General features: G+C 37.6%; 1 protein-coding gene across 1 annotated transcript in view; it reads left to right on the top strand.

Annotated features, from left to right (window-relative positions):
* Positions 1–18,103, top strand: part of PPEF2 (protein phosphatase with EF-hand domain 2) — a 33,915-nt gene that overhangs the window by 10,267 nt on the left and 5,545 nt on the right. The window contains exons 7-12 of the mRNA XM_020988589.2: positions 3,693–3,859; positions 6,419–6,455; positions 6,548–6,697; positions 11,815–12,165; positions 14,427–14,612; positions 14,939–15,081. Of these exons, the coding sequence (XP_020844248.1) occupies positions 3,693–3,859; positions 6,419–6,455; positions 6,548–6,697; positions 11,815–12,165; positions 14,427–14,612; positions 14,939–15,081 (1,034 nt within the window). The remainder of the gene's footprint in view (positions 1–3,692; positions 3,860–6,418; positions 6,456–6,547; positions 6,698–11,814; positions 12,166–14,426; positions 14,613–14,938; positions 15,082–18,103) is intronic.

Genomic DNA, 18,103 nt, shown 5'->3' with positions numbered 1-18,103 from the left:
CCTCTCTTTATACCAGAGAAGAAGTCTGAATTATTATGGTATTAAAAGATGAAGTGTATTGATATTATGCAAGACTACACATATATTTTATGCATTTTGGAGTTTCTACACTTTTTATGTGTCATCTGATGGTCTTTGTGTGTGGTCTGTGGCTTCTCCAAAAAAAATTCCCGTTTAATTCCTTATGTGGACCTGTGGTCTATCAAAACCATGGTGGGGAAAGTTGCAATGTGGAAGGGATAACCATATACAATAATAGGTCTGCCATGGATCTGCATGATACTTTCCTTGTCATAATGAATGAATGAATAAAAAATTTGTTAGGTGCTTATGATGCAAAGCTAGTGATAAAATTAGAAAGGTCAGGGGCAATAGCTGTGTGACCCTGGGCAAGTTATTTAACCCCATTGCCTAACCAAAAAAAAAAAAAAAGAAAGGTCAGGCAGTCCCAGCTCAGGAAAGATGACACATAGAGAAGATTTCAGCTGCAAGTCATATGGAAAGGTCTCATGGTCTGTAGGGTACAGCAGCAAAGCAGATGTTAATGGCCATGTCTACTTTTAAAATATCGGTTTCTAATGTTGAACCAGCTGACAGTGCCATGGACTTTGGTGGTAAGAACTTTATTTTCTCACCTTCATTCACTGCGGCAAGTGTTGTAAAGGAAGTTTATAGGTTGTGTCTCCATGAGAGTGGATGATGATGTCTGTGGGGGCAAGATGTCTTCTAGAAGGTATTTCTAGTCCAGGGGCTCTTAGAATTACCCATTTGTTGCAAATAGGTCAGGCAATTGGTTTTGGTGTTGGTGATCTCCTTTTCCATTAGGGTTGCTCCCCTCGGTGATGGCCAGGGCTGACCATTAGTCTAGGGGCACTGCAATTCCTAGGGCTTCTGGACACTGGATCGTGGGTTGTCTCCACTGGCATCTCAGGGGAAGTGGTGGCCAAGGCATGTGATGGTGGTAATTTGTCCCACCTGGCACCTGCCACCTCCTGTCTTTCCCTCAGATTGTCTTGCTGCTTCAGGTAAGCTGGCTTGCCTGTCCTGTGAGTGACAGTTGGTTAGCATTTGGTGGTGGGATTGGTGCACCCTTTCTCCTTTGGACAAGGGCTGCAGGGGACAGGTTGAGAATAGGTATTGTTATTCCCAGGGCTTACCTGTCTGTCTGTGGAATTGGTTAATGATCAGTTTTGCTGGCTATGAGATTGGCAGCCACTTCTCAAAGGTTTGTTCAACTCAATGAAGTTGGAGTCAAAAGCAATAGATTCAAATCTTGAGTCTCTTCTTGTCCAACTCATCTCTTCTCTCTGGGATGCAAGTTTCTCCTCTGTAAAATGAGGAGGTTGGACCATATAAACTCTATGGCTTTTCCTAGCTCTAATATGCTAGGATTCTATTATCTTATTACCTTAACCTTAGTAAAAAAAGATGTCAAAGGGAAGGGGAATTTCTTTCTTTCTGATACCATCTTCCCTAATCTGGTGTCATCAGTAGGCATTCTGGTAGCTCAAAATCATTGAGAAAAAGTACTTACCAAGTATGTATTTGTACATAGCTGTACTCTATGTTGTTGGCTAGGGTTTTTGTGGTGGAAGGGAAGGTGGTTCCATCCAGAAGGTACATAACTTGGCAATTCAATTCCATTCAATTAAACATTATTTCTTAAAATTTATTACATTTATTTTAAATTATATTAAATTCACTTATTTTAAATTTATTAAAATAAAATAAATCCATTTGATATGTATTAAGTTGATTATTTAAAATTTATTTATTGAAATAAAAAATTGTTTATTAACTACCTACTACATGGGCAGCTATGTAGCATAGTAGATAAAGCACTAGGTCTGGAGTCAGGAAGACCTGAGTTCAAACTGAGGCTCAGATACTTACTAGCTGTGTGACCTTGGATGAGTCACTTAACCCTGTTCACATCAGGTTCCTTATCTATGAAATGAGTTGGAGAAGGAGATGGCAAACCACTCCAGTATCTTTGCCAAGAAAACCCCAAATGGGGTCATGAAGAGTCAGACACGATTGAAATGACTGAACATCAAAATAACAACACATGGCAAACCCTATGAGATAGGCCTTGGGGATACATAGACAAAAAAAGGAAACCATACTTGTCCTTGAGGAGATTACAATCTCTGGAAATAGCTTCTGCCCCTTCATTACATGGTCCAGTCTTGAGGTTAAAACTAAGATGCGTATTTCAGCAGACTCATTCACTTCCTGTCCTTCCCTGAAGAATGTCCCTCTCACCTTTTCCCCCAACTTCCGATTTGTTTCAGGAGTGAACATATGCAAATTCATTGCAAGTCTGAATTTGTGTGCGCATATGCATACATCTACATGTAAGCATACAAATATCAGTATATATATGTCATATATGTGTATGCATATACATACACACACACAAAACATGAGCATTTGTATAGTGCATTCAGGTTTGCAGAGTGCTTGACAAACATTATTTCATTTGATCCTCACCCAACCCTGGGAGGGAGGTGCTATTTTTATCCCCATTTTACGAGAGAAACCTTTCCCAATCCCTCTTAATTTGAGTGCTTTCCCTTTATTGAGCATTTCCAGTTTATCCTGTATATAGCTGGTTTGGTTTGCATGTGGTTTTCCTCATTTGATTGTGAGCTCCTCAAAAGCAGGGTCATATGATTGTGACGGAATACTACCACGCTATAAGAAATGATGAGCTCAATGATCTTAGAAAAACATGGCTAGACTTGCACAAAATAATGAAGAGTGAAATGAGCAGAACCAAGAGAACATTGTAATTGTATACACTAACAGTAATATTTTTTTTTGAGGCAATCGTGGTTAAATGGCTTGCCCACAATCATACAGCTAGTAAGAGTCCAGTGTCTGAGGCTGGATTTGAACTCAGGTCCTCCTGACTCCAAGGCCACAGTTCTATCCACTGCACCACCTAGCTGCCCCTGCAATATTGTTTTAAGAACAACTTTGAGTGACTAAGTCATTTTGACTATCATAAATGCCCAAATCAACTATAAAGGGTATATGAAGAAATATGCAATCTGCATCCAGAGAAAGAACTGATAAGTAGAAGTATGTACAGAATAATTTTACATATATACCTATTTGGGTCTAATGGTAGCCAACTCCAGGAAAAAAATTACATGATAAATTTATTATATATTTAAAAGGAATAGCAAATTATACATAATAGATTTGCAGTTTTCTGTGCAATCGTCTTTTTATTGTACTATATTATGGAAATGCTTTTATTCCATAAATTTAAAAAATCATAAAAATAGTGAATAAATGCTCGTTGGATTAAAAAAAAAAGCAGTGACTCTCTCTTACTTGTCTTGTATCTCCAGTGCTTACCACCATCACTCACATATAATAGTCACTTCATAAATGTGGATATAACATTTCCTTTCTCTGCTTCTCAGTAAACTAAAACCTGTTGCTTCCAAAATTTCAGAACTATCTGCTGATATTTTCCCCCCTCTCATTTTCCTATCAGAATACCAGCAGCCACATAGTTTTTTGTTTTTTGTTTTTTGTTTTTTTTTGTCTCAAGTAGAGCTTGTGCTGTGTCTGGGCTTTGGGATTCACCTGTAAAATGCTCCTATTTCTTTTAACCTTGCTTTTCTGTTCCTTGCCTATTTCTGATTATCCTTTGGCTCTGTTTTCCTGCCGCACAGAATGGTCTTCCATCCCCTGAGAGATCCTATGTGTTCAATGGTGACTTTGTGGATAGAGGCAAAGACTCAATTGAGATTTTGATGATTCTCTTTGCCTTCATGTTGGTTTATCCAAAGGAGTTCCATCTAAACCGAGGAAATCATGAGGATCATATAGTCAATTTACGGTATGCTGACAACATATACCTAGGTCTTAGATATGTGCTTGGGCCTGTTGTAAAAAGTTGATTTTTACGAATCCTTTATTTCCTCCTCTATATATCCTTTCTATTTATTTATTTTAATTAATTAATTTATTTTTAATTTTCAGCAATCACTTCCATAAACTTTTGAGTTTTAAATTTTCTCCCCCTCCCTCCCAAAGACAGTGTGCAATCTGATATAGGCTCTACATATACATTCTCATTAAACATATTTTCACATTAGTCATGTTGTAAAGAAGAATTAGAACCAATAGGAAGAACCACAAGAGAGAGGAAACAAAACAAAACAGAAGGAAAAAAAAAAGAGCAAATAGTATGCTTCAATCTACATTCAGACTCCATAGTTCTTTCGTTGGATGTGGATAGCATTTTCCCTCATGAGTCTTTTGGAGATGTCTTAATCCTTGCATTGCTGGGAAGAGGCAAATCTGTCAAAGTCAGTCTCATTGCCCATTGTGGCTGTTACTGTGTACAATGTTTTCCTGGTTCTGCTCACTTCACTCAGCATCAGCCCATACAAGTCTTTCTAGGTTTTTCTGAAGTCCATACATATCCTTTTCTAAAAAATTATTTTATTCTAAATTTCACAAACACAAAAAACCCCAAACATTTCTATATGCAAAATAGAACAGAAAAAGGATTATATAAGAAACTATGAATTTCTATTATGTACAGTTTTTTTTTCTTTTCAATATTATGTCATAAACTCAATTAGTAACTTTCAAGGCTGTATTACTTGGTTTTGTTTCCTTCAGAACTTTCTTCTGTTCTATTCTGTGTATTTCAGAAAATGCTTCAATAGTCCTCTGTTCTTTCTTTCTTTCTTTCTTTCTTTCTTTCTTTCTTTCTTTCTTTCTTTCTTTCTTTCTTTCTTTCTTTTTAAGCTTTCCTATCCTATTCCCCCCTCCATGAAAGAAAGAAAAATACAGTCTTTGTAACAAATGAGCATAGTGAAACAGAACAAATCCGCACAATAGACATGTATGTCTCATTCTTTACCATGAGTCCATCACCACTCTGAACAGAGGTGGGTAATATGCAGGGGTCCTCTGGTAAATGTTAACAACTGTTGAGGTGGGGGAATGTATGTACAATACACTTTTAAATTTAATCTGCATCATTAAAATTTTTTCTACCGCTTTCTTATAAATGTAAAAACTATCAGCAAAACACTGAATCAAGCCCTGATTCATGGCATTTGCCAATTTAGAAGGTATAAATACTCGCACTGAAAATTTAACTCTAAAGAACCAGCTTGAATAGGCTATAGGAGACCCTTAACATGTGCTTCACCATTGTCCTTTGGAGTCATGACTGGTCATTGCATTGATCAGAGTTCTAAAGTCTTTCCAAGTAGTTTTTCTTGACAATGTTGCTGTTATCATATAAATTGTTCTTCTGGTTCTGCTCACTTCACTGTGCATCAGTTCATACAAATTTCCCAAGTCTTACTGAAATCTTTTAAAAATTCCTTTAAAAAGGAAAACATTTCTCCAAATTACTGATTAGAGAAATGGGAATTAAAACAACTTCAAGGTTTTACTTTATAGTTATCAAATTAGTAGAGATGATAGAAAACAGAAATAATGTCAGAAGAGCTGTGGAAAGTTTGTACAGTACAGATATAAACTGATCTCACCATTTTGGAAAATAATTTGAAATTGTGTGAAAAGGATTACCAAACCCCATTCATGCCTCCCCACACAATAATTTCTGTGGAAGTCAAATACAAAAATAAAAGTGTCTCACACATACCAAAATATTCACAGCTGCCCTTTTTGTCAGTAGAAACACTGGAAATGAAGTAGGTGTCCACACTCTGGGAAGTGGTTGAACAAGTTGTGATTTGTGAATGTAGTGTGATATTATTGTGCTAGAAGAAATGGAGTGTAGGTGAAGTTCAAAGAAACATGGGAAGGCTTGTATCAACTGATGCAGAGTGAAGAAAATCAAACCAGGAGAATAATGGCACAATGAATACAATAATATAAAGCAATAGTTCTCAAAATGTGGTCTGGAGATCCGTGAAGGTCCCAGAGACCCATTCCAAATGTCCACAAGTTCAAAACTGTTTTTGTAATAATACCAAGATATTTTAATTTCTAATATGGTAAACATCGGCAGATATAACCAATATAAACAAAAGCTCTTTGTTTATGTCCTCAATAATTTTTTAGAGTAAAAAGAGGTCCGAAGACTAAAAAGTTTGAGAACCAATTGATGTAAAAGAAAATAAATTAAAAAAGGCATCAAATAGGGATAAAATGCAATGATGAATGTTGGTCCTAGAAGATGACTGATGAAAATGTTGGTGAAAGTTTTCTCAGTAAAGAAGTAGGGGACCAAATGTGGCATGAAAAAGCAGACATGGCTACTGTATTGGTTGGTTTTGCTTGGCTGTTTATATTACAAAGGAGGGTTGTGGAGTTGTGGAAGGTGTATTAGAATATTTTCATAAATAAAAGACAAGGACATCGCTAAAACGTCAAAATAATATAAAACTACTCTTGCTTTTAAATCTAGATATGGCTTTACCAAGGAAGTGATGCACAAATATAAGGTACACTGTTTCTCAAACCTAAACCTTCTGTTATGTAGAATAGATTGGGTGCATTCCTCAAAGTTCATTACTTCATTCATTCATTTCTTCAGGTAAATGGCAAGAAAATACTGAAGATGCTTCAAGAGGTTTTTTGTTGGCTTCCGTTGGCCACCCTTATTGATGGGAAAGTCCTGATAACTCATGGTGGGATTTCAGACAAGACAAACCTAGAACTTTTGGAAAAACTGGAAAGGCACAAGGTATTCAGTGTAATCAATCACTATAGATTTTTCTGTGATGCCAGATTTATATCACTACTAAAAATAACTATCGTTTAATTATTACTGGCCATATAGAAAGATTTTTAACTGAAAGGCCTACTTTGTCCAAATAATTCAGGCCCAAACCACTTCATGCCTATTCTCTTCTTCACTTTGTCAGTGAAGAACTGGACCATGAGAGTCTCGGTTTTTTGTTTTTTTGTTTTTTTACCTATGTCTGCCACTCCAAGAGTCTTAAGTTAATGGTAGAATGAGTTCCATTGGAGCTGAGCACACGTAATAATAATGATAGCTTTTGAGGTTTGCAAAGCACATTAGATATCATCTCATTGGATCTTCAACACCTCTAAAGTAGGTGCTTATTATTATCTCCATTTTTCTGATGAGGAAACTGAGGCAAAGGCAGGTTAAGTGACTTGTCAAGGATCACAAAGCTAGTTAAGTTTTACCACTTACTGGTAAGTGATTCTTGCAACAATTGTTCTCAAAAATATTCTCAAGATCAAAACCCGATTTTATTATATAATCCAATCCTAACAGCCAAAATATATGGGTTTTGTTTCCTGAGCAAAGCACCAGGAATCTGGGGTGCTTCATAGAAGGAGTACTGACTCTGATTTTGGCCAAGCCAGAGAGCTGTCTAATCTAAACCAAAGAGGCTGACATAGCATTTCCAGTGTTGGATTTGAGTTTCACTGAGGTTGTAAAACAAGATTGACCTTTCCCTAATTTTCCCTGACCCAACACTCAGGAAGATAAATGTGGAATAGAGCACTTCATGTCTTGACTGGCCCCAAGAGAATGGACTTTGGGTAACAAAGTGGAATAGTTGTGGTTAAAGGGGAGTCACAGCCCAAGATACACGAAGAAAGGATATTAGAGCCTTGGGGAAAGGTTAAGTCTTTATAGGTACCTCCCAAATGAGACGCAGTGTAGTGGAAAGAGTACTGAATTTGGATTTCAGACGGGTTTGAATCCTGGCTCTACCATGTGTGACCTTGAGAAAGTCACTTAACTTCTAAAGATCTGTTTCCTAATCTATAAATTAATGGATTGGATAAGATGCTTCTAAAGTCCCTTCTAGTTCTAAATCCTATAATGGGAAAAGGTGGGGAAACGGGAAAGAAGGGGTATTGAAAAAATTTGTCATATATATGACATAAAAATTTTTCAATGTTCTAGTTCTCATCAATTTTTTAAAAGTTCTAATTCCTCCAATATTAGAGACTACAATTATGGAAGAATATAAGGTAGGAGGCTTACTTTAGTCAACAGAGAAGTTGACTCAAGAAAGACAATGTCCTTCTCCAGCAACATCTAAAAATTATTTGCTCCCCCTATATATGCACAATTCTTTAGTTAATCCTAAGAATTCAGGCTTAATCAAGCAATCAAGAAGCATTTATTAAACACTGCTAAATGCCAAGCATTGTGCTGGGTGTTACAGATGCAAAGACAAACATGAAGTTGCCTCTGCCCACTAAGAGTTTACATTCCATCAGGGGAATCAGGATGTGCATAGGCATAAAGTGAATATACACCAAATACCGAAAGGTAACTTTGAGAAAGAGAACAACAGGAACCAGGAGGATCAGGTTAAGTGACTTGCTCAGGGTCACATAGCTATTAAGTGATAAATAATTCTTACTACAAGTGCTATCAAAAATATGTTTTAAAAGAGTTCATTCATGGAATTCCAATGGCAAACAAGGCATTCGAAGAAGAAGAGATGAGGAGGGAATGTACTCCAGGTATTGGGGACAGTCAGTGCAAAAGCATAGTGATGAGAGATGAGGTTTCTTGTGTGAAGAACAGTAAGAAGGCCACTTTGGCTGGACCAAATGTGGGCAGGCAAATCATCTATAATGAAATTGAAAAGGCAGTTTGGGTCTAGCTTGTGAAATACTTTAAATGCCAGACAGATGAGTTCATATTTTATCCTAAAGAAAGCCAGCGGAATTTATTTTTCTTTCTAAATAAAACTTTTTATCCAAATCAAATATTCAGAGATTGAAAAATTAGTTGCATACTTACATATCATATTTAGACAAATGTCATTTCTCTAAATTAAGCTGCAGAGAAATCTCCTCTGTTTTTATGGGTGGTAAGAAGCTGTCTCATTTAAACAATATGAAATTAACAAGAAAGATGAAATACATATCTCTTAACGTGCCCGCTATACCTTTGGATGCATATCCTTCAGCTTTGCGACACTTTACTCTAAGAGCCACTCATTCATTTATTCATTCATTCATTCATTCATTCATTCATTTTCTCTATAGATATGGAAACAGAGACAGATAGAAATATCAATTATACAGAGACAGTGGAGTTTCTTGAGTAGTAGAAGGGTATGGTCAGATACGTACTTTAGGAAAATCATTTTGGCATCTCTGCGGAGGATTGGAGAGGAGAGAAACTCAAGAAAGGCTGTCGCAATAATTATTTTGCATATTAATAATAGACAGGTATTATTACATATTTATCAGTGCAGCTTTCAGTACTGCTTGAAACATACATATTGTCCTAGAGACAAATCAGTTTTCCAGTGCTTCTTATTTGATACACATACCTGAAAAGCCATCATGAATTACAGGGGAAGTGTTTGGTCAATGAATGAATGAAGGAAGGAAGGAAGGAATGAATGAATAGCTCATACTGCCCACACCATGAATAAACTCTTATTACCGAATTAGAGTTTAACAGCATTTCTCTGCAGTTCCTGTATCACCTGGCAAACATCACAGGGGTATGCTGCACAGTTTGTCTTTGCTTATAGGAACACATCTTTCTACACTTTTTTGTTTGTTTTTGTTTTTTTGCTAGGCAATGGGGTTAAGAGACTTGCCCAGGGTCACACAGCGACTAAGTGTCAATGGTCTGAGGTTGGATTTGAACTCAGGTCCTCCTGACTCCAGGGCCAGAGCTCTATCCATTGTACCACCTAGCTGCCCCCGTTTCTATACTTTTTGTAGATACTTTTATGAATGCATTTACTGTAGCAGGTAGTTTCACGGAAAGATTGTACTCAATTCATGGTATTCAAACCAACCTCTAAAAATATTTCAAATTAAACCAATTATCAATTTAAAAAAACTCACTGACACACAACTGTCAGTAAATACGTTTTTTTTAAATTTCTACATTTAGACATGGCAGTAAAATAATTATTTCAAATAAGGGACTGAAAGGGCAATGCACTACCCTTTGACCCAGTGATACTGCTGCTAGGTCTCTATCCCAAGGACATCCAACAAATGGAAAAGGACCTATTTGTACAAAAAATATTTATAGCAGCTCTTTTTGTGGTGGCTAAAAATGGGAAATTAAAGGAATGCCTATCAATTGGGGAATGGCTAAGCAAGCTATGGTATATGATTGTAATGGAATATTATTATGCTGTAAGAAATGAAAAGCAAGATGCTCTCAAAAAAACCTAGGAAGACTTACATGAACTGATACATAGTGAAGTGAGCAGAACCAGGAGAACACTGTACATAGTAATAGTAATTTTGTTCAATGAAGAACTGGGAATGACTTAGCTATTCTCAGCAATACAATGATCTGAGACAATCCCAAAGGATTAATGATGAAACATACTATTTTACTCCAGAGAAAGAACCGATATTAATTGAATACAGATGGACACATGCTATTTTTCATTTTCTTTCTTTTTCTCTTGTCTTCTTGTACAAAATGACTAATGTGGACATTTTTTACATAATTGCAAAAAAAAAAAGAAAATAGTAAAAATAAAAAGAAGGGCAATGCACAACTCATAAATAGTTGGGATGGAGTATACATAGTTGGTTATCGTCTTCCATGAAGGGAGAGTTAGGCTCCTAAGGTTCAGAACCTCGTCCACTAATTGATAAGGTTCTGAATTAGGGTGGTGGCCATGTGAATAGAGACAAGGGATTGGATGCTAAAAAATAGTATGGGTGTAGAAATGACAACACCTGACTACTGGATGGATGGGTGGGATGAGGTAGAATAAGGAATCAGGGTGATAATGACAGAGTTATGAATCTGGGAAAGAGGGGGGGGGTTGGTGGTATTCTTAATCGAAATGAGGAAGTTCAGAAAAGGGGTAGGTTTGGAGAGGGAAAATAATGAGTTCTGTTTTGGACATGTTTTAAATGTCTAGTAGGCACTTAGAGAGGTGGGAGTGCAGCTTGGGATAGAAACTGAGGCTGAATATAAGAATTTGGGAGACATCCATATAACAAGAATAATTCAACGAATAGGACCTGATGAGGTCACCAAGAGAGAAAGTATATAGAAAGAAGAGAGTCTAGGACAGAATGCTGGAGACCACCCACAATTGGTGGCTGCACCGTCCAAGGTCAGATATAAAGCTGGAGCTCTCCTATAAGCCAATAGTTCTAAAACCTGGAGTCCACAGACCGTCAAGAAGTCTATGACTAAATTGTGTCATGTCTGTGAACTTGGATGGGAAAAAATGATATCTTTATTTTTACAAACCTCTAACTGAAATTTATAATTTCTTTTAATGATCTGTTTTTGAGATAATATTTTATTTTTTCCAATTACATGTAAACACAGTTTTTAACCTTGATTTTTAAAAAATTTGAATTTCAAATTTTCTCCCTCCTTCCTCACTTCCCCCATCCTTAAGATGGTGAGCAATTTTATATAGGTTATATGTGCAATCATGTAAAATGTATTTCCATATGTGCAATAACATAAAACATATTTCCATATTAGTCATGTTGTTCTTCAATGATTAAAAACATCATTCTTTTTTTTTTTTGGCTAGGCAGTGGGATTAAGTGACTTGCCCAGGGTCACACAGGTAGTAAGTGTTATGTGTCTGAGGCTGGATTTGAACTCAGGTCCTCCTGAATCCAGGGCCGATGCTCTATCCACTGTGCCACCTAGCTGCCCCCAAAACATCATTCTTTGAAGAGTGTCACTAGACTTCACCAGAGGGGTCCATGACACAAAAGTGGTTAAGAATCCATACTCTAAAATGTCACACTTCTACTCTGCCAGGGTCTTCCCTCTCAAATCTCAAATGTTCCATTTACTTCTCCCATTTTCTGCTCACATGTGTCTCTTCTGGTCACTTTTAGATTATTTCCACCATGAAGTATACAAAGAAACCAGAGAAAGAGAAACTGGTGGAGGAAGGCAGAAGCAGCTCGCCATGGTTTCCCCTCAAAAGCCGCTCTGTGCCCTCTTCACCCTTACGTCTCAGCCCTCAGAAGGGAAGCAGGTCGGCCAGCATCCCCTGCAGCTTCATACCTAATCGGAAGGAGATCTCCAAGAGGGTCCGGAAGTCGGTGCAATTGGAGTTGGAGAAGTGCTGGCAGCAGGTGGGCTTCTCAGAATTCAAGATCCAGGAGGAGCTGCCGTTCTTCCCACCAGAATCAGAACTAGACCCTTGTGACCTCCAAGGAGTGGATTATGAGGAGTGGAAGCAGGTGAGCAGTGAGACAGAGGACTGAGCCCTTCCTGCCTTTTTATAAAGAAAGAATGAAATGTATTGGACATCAAGGATTATGTTTTGGCCATATACATACATACATACATACATACATACGTGTATCTATCTATATCTATATCTATATCTATATCTATATCTATATCTATATCTATATCTATATCTATATCTATATCTATATCTATATCTATATCTATATCTATATCTATATCTATATCTATATCTCCAGCACTTAGCCTGGTACATAGTGAGCACTTACCAGTAAGTCGAGTCAACAAGCATTTATTAAATGCCTACTATGTGTCAGGAACTGTGATAAATGTTGGGTATACAAAAAAAGGCAAAAGATAGTTAGTCCCTGCTCCTAGTCTAATAGAGCACACAACATGTACGCAAGAGATAGACTGGATAACTTGGAGGTCTTCTTGGATGAAAAGTACTGGTAGCTTTCCTATGTTCCAATTAAGGTCAACAGTCATTGACCAAGCATTTACTTTGTGTCAGGCATTCTGTGAAGTGCTGGGGATACAATGAAAGGCAAAAGACAGCCTGTGCACTCTGTCTAAAGGGGGGGGGGTGTGAAGCAACATGAAAATAGTTATATACAAACAAAATTTATACAGGATAAATTAGAGATTATCAACAAAGTATTTGAGGATAGAATGGAAGAGTGGCTAATTCAGGAGAATTTGTAACTAGAGTGGGGTGACTGGACTTTAGTGTTTATATAACTTATATTTATCAATATTTACTATATTACAATGTGACTAATGTAAAAATATGTTTAACATGATTTTACATGTATAACCTATATCAGATTGCTTGCAATGTTGGGGAGAGGGGAGGGAAGGATAGAATTTGGAACTCAAAACTTAAAAAAATGTTAAAAATGGTTTTTACATGTAATTAGAGGGAGATAAAATATTTTTTTAAAAAACGAAATACTGTACACTTTAAATCAAAGTGACCTGGGACACTTGAAAGTGATAGCAGGTTAGAGGAATTAGGGAGGGAAAGGTAGTGCCAGAGGATGGAGTGCCTTTACATGAATATCAAAAACAAACAAACAAACAAACAAAAACCCCCAAACAACTCCTAAAAGATAAGACAAATAATCAGGGGGTTATTAGCTTACTTCTTAATTCTACCTTTCAGTAGAGATATTACTAAAGTAAGCTGAAAGGCTTAAAAAGGAAAAGATCATAGGATTATAAACTTAAAGCTGAACAGATCCTTACAGGTCATTCAATGCAACCTTTTTATTTCACAGATGAGGAAACTGAGGACCAGAAAGATTAAATAATTTGCCTAAGGAAATGGAAACAATTACAATTAGGAGCTTGGCTATTGACTTTAAAAATATATATGCATGTTAATGTTTTATTTTCCCCCAATTACATGTAAAAAATTTGTAACATTCATTTTTTAAAATTTTGAGTTCCAAATTCCCTCCCACCCTCCATCCCTTTTCCCCTCATTGAGAAGGCGAGCAACTTGACATAGATTATACATGTGTAGTCATGCAAAATGTATGTCTGTATTAATCACATTGCGAAAGAATAACAAAATAACAAGAAAAATGAAGTTTAAAGAGAAGCATGTAGTCAGACTCCACCAATTCTTTCTCTGGAGGTGGATGACATTTTTTAACATAAGTTCTTCAGGATTATCTCAGATCATTGCATTTCTGAAAAGAGCCAAGTCATTCACAGTTGATCATAGTACAATATTGTTACTGTGTACAATATTCTCCTGGTTCTGCTTATTTCACTTTGTGTCAATTCACATTTGTCTTTCTAGGTTTTCCTGAGAGCATTCTGCTCGTCATTTCTTATAGTACAATAGTATTCCATCTCAATCATATGCCACAACCTGTTCAGCCATTGGCTATTAACTTTTAATCAAAAATGGAACCACCCAAGTGTAGCCCCTATGAGGAGGCCAGGTGGGGTTTTGGCTGTGGCTGTATCTGAACATACACACTGACATCTGCCTCTCATCAACTTTTATTTTTGTTAATTCTCCCTTATTAGCAATCTAGGGCCCAACACCTCATAATAGTTCAGAAATTCTCACTGTCATTGGTCCACTCCCCTTCAGCCTGAGCTAAGGAGAATCTCCTTTCCCTTTGGTGGAACGTTCAACAAAACCATCATATCTAATGACCTTCCTGTTCTCTGCATTTATGGATAAGTATGAAGGAATGCCCCAAGGACAAGAATGATTTCTGGTGGATTTCAGGTCGCAGATATTCTGTGGAGTGATCCCATGCCCCAGGAGGGCTGCAAGGCCAACACTGTCCGAGGAGAGGGCTGCTACTTTGGGCCCAATGTGACGGAACAAATGCTCCAAAAGCACAGCCTACAGTTTCTGATCCGCTCCCATGAGTGCAAGCCAGAAGGTTACGAGTTCTGCCACAATCGAAAGGTGGGCACCTTTGTGGTTGTTTGTTCTTTGTTCTGGAAGAGGACCAAGGACGTCATGAGGGTGAGGTGTTGACTTGCCTGTGAATTGGACTGAAGCGAGACAGAGTTGCACGGTCTTCAGCCTCACCCTCTCCTCCAGGGTCCTGTAGGTACGTACCTAGCGCGTAGGTACAAGAGCCCAAGACTCTTGTAGAGCAGAGCAAGGGGGAGGAGAGTTCGGTAGCTTCCCCTCAACAACAAAGAGCAACCAGGGTCCCAAGAGTGAGTGGGAGAGCGAATGGGAAAGTAAAGCTAAGTGTCCATCCTTTCTCTCCTGCTTTTCTTTAGGTGCTAACCATCTTCTCTGCTTCTAACTATTATGAAGTTGGCAGCAATAGAGGTGCCTATGTTAAGCTGGGGAGGGATCTGATCCCGCACATTGTACAGTATCAGGCTAACAAGGCCACCCACACACTGACCATGCGACAAAGGTGAGGCTTGTCATCAGCTGATTGTCTGTCATAGAAGCAGCTGAATGTTGTGTGAGACACGATGTGGTGGTGTCTGTATCTATCTGCATTCTATGCTGGATTTCCGAACCTAGATAGGTTAGTGCTTAACTTCTCTCTTGTTTCAGCCTTTGGGATAGTCTCTACATACCCATACACGGCCAGCTAGGTGGCTCAGTGGATAGGCTTAGAGTCAGGAAGACCTGAGTTCAAATCAGGCCTCAGACACTTACTAGCTGTGTGACCCTGAGCAAGTCACTTAACCTTGTTTGCCTCAGTTTCCTCATCTGTAAAATGAGAAGGAAATGACAAACCACTCCAGTATCTTTGCCAAGAAAACCCCAAATGGGGTCACAGAGTCAGATGTGACTGAAACGACTGAACAAGAACTATATATCCAGCATCATCTCTGCAGAAATCTTTTGTATTTGAGGCTACCAGGGGTGAGCAACCTCCAAGATGCAGACCTGGCAGAGACCCAGGTGTGCGGGCCACTAGACAGAGTATTCTGAAGTCCTGATGTCCTTTCCCTTTACTTCCTTAATAAGTGATCTGGGCCTTCTGATTAGAAACTCCATTACACTCAGAATGTCCAATCTGAATAATTTGGAGAACAGCTTATGTTACATAGATTTACTAATGGTACTGAGCCTGTCCAGGACAGGAATGAAATGAGTCACTTGTGGACCATAAAATATAATAAAAGTGAATTTGCTTGCAAGAAGAGTTTAAAAAGGATACAATTACTAATTTTTAATTCATGGACACTGCTCACCTCCATCTCCACATTCACTCTGACGACATGAGGTCACAAGGACATCCTATGGGATACTGTGAATTCTTTTTAAAATAGTATTTTATTATTTTTCCCAATTACATGTAAAAGCAATTTTTAACGTTTGTTTTTTAAATTTTTGAGTGCCAAATTCTCTTCCTCCCTTCCTCCTCTCTCCTCTCCCTGAGATGGTAAGCCAATTTGATATAGGTCATACATGTGAAATAATGCAAAACATATTATAAAAGAAAACACAGACAAAAAATACCACAAAAGATAAAGTGAAAAATCGTCTGCTTTGATCTGCATTCAGACTCTATCAGACTCCATTTTTCTGGAGGTGAGCAGCATTTTTCGAGTGCTTTAGAATTGTCTTGGATCACAGTATTCCTGATTCACAGCTGATCACGGTACAATACTGCTTGTGTACAATATTCATGATTCTGCTCACTTCATTTTGTGTCAGTTCATTTAATTCTTTCTAGTTGTTTCTGAAATCATTGTGCCCATCATTTCTCACAGCACAACAGTATTCTGCTGCAATCACATAACACAACTTCTTCAGCCATTTCCCAATTGAAGGACATCCTCTCAATTTCCAATACTTTGCCACCACAAAAACTACTGTTATAATTTTTAAAAATACAAATAGGTCTTTCCCCCCTTTCTCTGATCCCTTTGAGATACAAACCTAGTAGTGGTATTGCTGGGTCAAAGGGTATGCACAGTTTAGTTGCCCTTTGGGCATAGTTCCAAATTGCTCTCCAGAATGGTTGGATTAGTTCACAACTCCACCAACAGGGACAGGCTTCAACAATTAACTTAAGCATACGCAATATTTCAATTTCAAAAGATCCTCCTCATGGTCAAGGATGTTATATTTCTGCTATTGATACAGCGTGCGTGTGTGTATTTCTTTTTAGAGTTTGATTAGACCACAATTCTGGTATTAGGAACAGATTTGACTAGGAATAATTTAATTTAATTTTTGAATCTACAGGCACTTACTACAAACCAGAATGACCAAGATTTAACCACTTACCAAAAACCTGAGGAAATCCCATAACAATTACTTATGACTAAGGGCAAAATTGAGATTTCTGCCAGATTGAGTAACAGGGACATTTCCTGGCTATTTAAGAATTATGGCAGACCAAACCAGACCATACTAGGACTATTGAGGAATGTCAGGAGGTTAGCTAAGACAGCACAGTAATTACAAATGACAGACTAGACAAATACATAAAATGGCAAAGGGAAAAAAAAGTTTTGCAGCCTTTAAACCTCATCTTGTGCTGAAGAATCACCTATTATTAATTTTTTCTTACACCTTGGAAAGACAGAAACTTGCTTAGATCAGAAAGCAATTTGAAAATAAGCAAATTTAATTTTGAGAAAAGGCTGTTACCTTACCATGATATTTTCTTCTATGAATGATTTAACAGAAGTTAATTGTTCAGGAAAATTAGAAACTAAGTCACCTAAAAGAAAAATGTAATTTTACAGGAATTAGGATGGAAAGATAAGGGCATATACATCAGAAAAGGGGAAATAGGAACCCCTGCCAGCTGAGGCAACTGAGGCTGACCCAGTGATTTACCCAAGGTCATATACCTTGCAAGTGTGTGAGACAGAATTCGAACTCTGGTCTCCCTGATTCCAGGTCTTACATTCTGAATATTGTACCACCTAGAGGAATATATGGTAAACTAAGGAAGAAATGCTTCACACCTCCTCTCAAAGATTAAATCATATCCGTATCAAAAGTAACTTTTACATGCAGAATATTTTTGGGTGAAAATAAAATTTCCTTTATTTTGTTCTAAAATTTCTGTGCTTCCTTTTTATCTCCCTCATCCTTCCAACTCCTCAGACCATCATTTATTAGTTCCATTGACATATTTCAAACTCCAAAGTATTTCACTAACAAATCACTCTGGGAAATGCTGCAGTAGAGTCTTGTGGCTATTTCCCCCTCAAAAACTTGAGTCCTTGGAAGTTTGGAATGTATTTGTAATGCTCAGGAGTCAGGGGCATGCTGGTAAATGTTTAACAACTGACTCTCTAGGAAAAAAGCAAGACCAAAGGGTAACAATGAGGCTCTTAAGTTTAATTTGTATCATTAACGTTTTCTCAATCATTTTCTCCAGTCTAGACAATCAACAAAACAATAGATCAAGCCCTGGTTTGTAGCAACTAGTGCTTTCTGAGGTGCAAATTCCTTCAATG

The sequence above is a fragment of the Phascolarctos cinereus genome, unplaced genomic scaffold (assembly GCF_003287225.1).
Source record: "Phascolarctos cinereus isolate Bilbo 61053 unplaced genomic scaffold, phaCin_HiC Scaffold_9;HRSCAF=440, whole genome shotgun sequence".
Lineage (NCBI taxonomy): Eukaryota > Metazoa > Chordata > Mammalia > Diprotodontia > Phascolarctidae > Phascolarctos > Phascolarctos cinereus.
This window is presented reverse-complemented; position numbering and strand designations above follow the sequence as displayed.